Here is a 3,732-nt window from a genome sequence, read left to right on the forward strand (position 1 = left end):
ATCTGTTCTACATTTTTTAGTTGCAATTCTTGTTTTTATTTAGCTAGATTAAAAGAGTTCATAGCATCAATATATAAGTGAGAGTAAGAGAAAGCTTACCAAATGTCTTAATAAGATTTGAAAATACAATGTTGTAATAAGAAAAATTGAAAGTATAATGCTATGATAATAAGAAAAAGAAAAAACTGAAATAGATGTCTGTACTCTATACTACGTTTACATTACATGATTATTTGTATATGTTTATGTTGTTAAAAGCGAAGCATCTCGGTCGTTTAAATTATATCTATATTTTTCTTATTTCTTCCTTAAATACGAAACAAAATGCAGAGTATGAAACAACCAACAATATCATGAAACAAAAAACCGAGTATCATTTATTCAAGCAAGACAATTATCAGAAATAACTTATCGCAACACTATTAAACTGACATAAAAGATTAACCACACAATTAACAAAGCAAAACACGTGTTATTTGCTAGCTTATCTATATATATATATACACATATAGATATTGCATCATGAATCATGATGATGGAGGTTGACTACTTGACTTGACTTAATCAAGCTGTATAGAAGTGTCATAAGCAGCCCCAACCTTCCACGCGCTAGGAATCAAATTCTTAAGCTGGACCCACTTTGAACCCGAACTCCCTGTCACTTGGATCCTTACGTTTATAGCTCCCTCTGGTTGTCCCCTTGGTGGGTTAGGCATGTCCCACACTGCTCCATATGCCCTTCTCATACACACCCATTCCTGACAATCCTCCTGAAACCCATAAAAACGATAACTCAATTATAGCAATGCTATAATTGGGAAGAATTTCCAAAGTACAACGCCATAGGTTAAATAAAGTCTTTACCTGCCATATTTCAACGGCTGTGATTTCACTGACACCTGCTTGATATATAGGGATGAGAGAAAGGTAGTCAGGGAATCTACTGTGCTCATGAACTTTGAACATGAGATTATAGCCTGAATACTGGCAAGGAATCCTCTTGTATTCAACATCTACCACCCCATATGAGAATAATGCTTCTGCTAGTCCTGGAAGAGCGAGTTTGTTGTAGGCACGGGTACTCAGGATGAAGTCCGTGTTGTCTCCTTCACCATGGTCTGTCACCACCACTTTCACCCCGTTTTCACTGCAATGCTTCGGAGACTTGCATCGAACCTGAAAAGTGAAAGTATTATGGCTTTTCTTTTCATTCAAACATATCAATAAACCCCTAGCTACTTTTTGTAAAATGAACAAGTTTGAACAAAAAGTGGCAACGAATTTTCGTTTCTGTAATCGGTCGTTAATTCTTGCATACTATATGATGTTTTCTTGGTTTTGAAATTTTGTTTTCAACTAAAACTGTCAAAGGAAAATGGTTCAAAGTTTTAATAAGTTTGATAGTTTTGAAGATTCTTCATCTCCACATATATGGGAAATGCATTTTCCAAAGCCACTATGGTACTCATAGAGAATATACTTTTGGAAGAACACTAATGCTTGTTGATGTCACTTTCATGTCTTTACAGATCATGGTTTGTCTTTTTTAAAAGCCTTTTAGGCATTTTTTTTGTTAGGCTTTTTTGGTTGCATATGACAGGTATGCAAACAGATATGCATTAAACTAGGACCGAAAAGCGTCGATTTTTGTCCTATGCAACAATGATGGGATGGGACAAAGTTTTGGAGATATTTTTCTTTGACGAAGATGAGAAGAGCATTTACGTCTTTTTCTTATGTCTTTTTCAGACACGAGTGATGAAAAGGGTGAGTCCTAGACCCACCTTGTCCAAATTGGAATTCTTTTTTATCTCATTGACATTGGTTACAGTTTCGCGTATACACATCATGTATATGTTAAACACAGTACAAGAATTGTAACTTGTGTATCAAAGGGGGCCTTCACATAGTATGCAGTTGTGCAACAATATGACTAACTAAAAAAATGAGAGTGTTTTTGCCTTACCTGATAGCATGCTCCACAACCAGTGCCATTCTTGAAGAGCCTAGAGACGCCACTCACCTCACCACCATTGATGGTGCTTCCATAAGCTTTGTACCCACAAGCACCAGCTGATACATTATGATTGTTTCGGTTAGAATAAAAATACTGTTTTAATAAATAATAAAAAAGAGAAAGGAGAAAGGAGAAAGTATTTATTTACTTGGAGTCCCTAAGCAATCAGGACTACCGTAATAAGTTGCCCTAGAGGAGACATAATAGTCTTGACTGAAGCAAAGTGAAGGCAGAAGAAGGATAAAAATGACAAACATAAGAGAGAAACAGTTGTCTAGTGTTAAACCCATGTCTTATGAGTTTTCTTTTCCCACAGAAAGTGACAAAGTCTGTGATCAGATACTAGAAGTGGGTGTGAAGAAACGATATTTATAGATGAGATCATGAGGATGGGACTTAGGTAAATCTCCACTTAAGAAACTATTGAAATGGCCAAGTGGGAATTAAGATTGGATCAACACCAAAGAGAGAGAAAGAGACCAAATTTACTTTTATATCTTTATGGTTAGGTGAAGTCCATCTGAAAGACAACCTACGCGTAGGGAATAGATACAACTTGAACTTGGTTCGGGGAATCTATGGGCGAATGAGTAAAGTATATTGATGTTGTTTCACTTTATGTACTAAAAGTTTCTGAAAAAAGAAAAACGTTTTTCTTCCAGCAACCTTTATTGACCCATATAGCACAAAATCCACAATGACCTCGATCCTTGTTAGAAGTAAAACTCCGACACTACTGCAGAATGAGACTCGAACCCTCACTTGTTTTAAAAAGACATCATCTCGTAACAAACTGTGCTACACTGTGGGGGCATGCCATATGTATCTTAAGTTTTAAGTCGATGTTATGTTCTTCTGATCACATATCCATGTCATAAAACGACATTTTCAAAAAACTCAAAAGAAATTGTTGCATATCCCAGCTCAACAGTTTGCTCCTTTCCATAATCTTCTTTCTCTAGTTCATTTAGGTTGTGTTTGTTACACGGGATAATACTTTATGGGATGAGACAAGATCCTATTGCAAACGTTTTCTAGGGTTATTTTTGATGAGGTAATTTATTGATTAGGATTTAACCCCAATCTCTTTAGGTTTAGATTAGGTCTCTTATATATATTCCTATTTATATGAGCTTTAATCTCGTTATTTATGAATGAAACATTCTATTATATAACATGGTATCAGAGATCTAGGTTAAAATTCTACGGCTGACCACAATTCGCTACCGCCACCCTCCACATCCGACGACATGCTCTCATAGTCGTCAGAGGTGTCTTCATTATGTTTCATATTCCCTTCGTTTGTTTTTTTTTCTCCTTCTAAATAATAAAACAGCCACCGACACCAAACTAGAACTCTTATATCGGTTTCTTCTACTGCCTCGTTTGCTTATGTCTCTTCGTAAGATGGCTCCTGCCTCTAAGCTTGTTGTCTTCTCCTCAACTTGCCTCTTCTTTAGATCTTTCCGAGTCGGTTGGAATAGGCTCCGTCCGTCGCAGCTCGAATCCTCGTTCTTTCTCGCTGTTTTTCTCTGGACTCCTTTGTCGCCGATTCGATGATCTTCGTCGCTGCCACTCCTCTCTTCTTATAGAAAAGAACCGCCGCTGGCCACCGCTTCTTCTTTCTCCTTCTCTAACGAGCAGTTGTTGTTAGCTTTCATCGTTAAAGCACTACCATCGTCGATATTGTTGTGTTCAGGGGCGGAGCTAGAATT

The 3,732-nt window shown here is 37.0% G+C and overlaps 1 protein-coding gene across 1 annotated transcript; it reads right to left on the reverse strand.

Annotated features, from left to right (window-relative positions):
* Positions 1 to 354: 354 nt before the first annotated feature.
* Positions 355 to 2,374, reverse strand: LOC111895937 (expansin-like B1). Its single transcript, XM_023891995.3, has 4 exons — positions 2,166 to 2,374; positions 1,967 to 2,073; positions 865 to 1,176; positions 355 to 770 (listed from the first exon to the last, which is right to left on the reverse strand). Exons 1-4 carry the CDS (start codon positions 2,305 to 2,307, stop codon positions 561 to 563), a joined length of 771 nt encoding a protein of 256 aa, XP_023747763.1. The 5' UTR covers positions 2,308 to 2,374; the 3' UTR covers positions 355 to 560.
* Between the last annotated feature and the right edge of the window lie 1,358 nt (positions 2,375 to 3,732).

The sequence above is a fragment of the Lactuca sativa genome, chromosome 6 (assembly GCF_002870075.4).
Source record: "Lactuca sativa cultivar Salinas chromosome 6, Lsat_Salinas_v11, whole genome shotgun sequence".
NCBI classification, from domain to species: domain Eukaryota; kingdom Viridiplantae; phylum Streptophyta; class Magnoliopsida; order Asterales; family Asteraceae; genus Lactuca; species Lactuca sativa.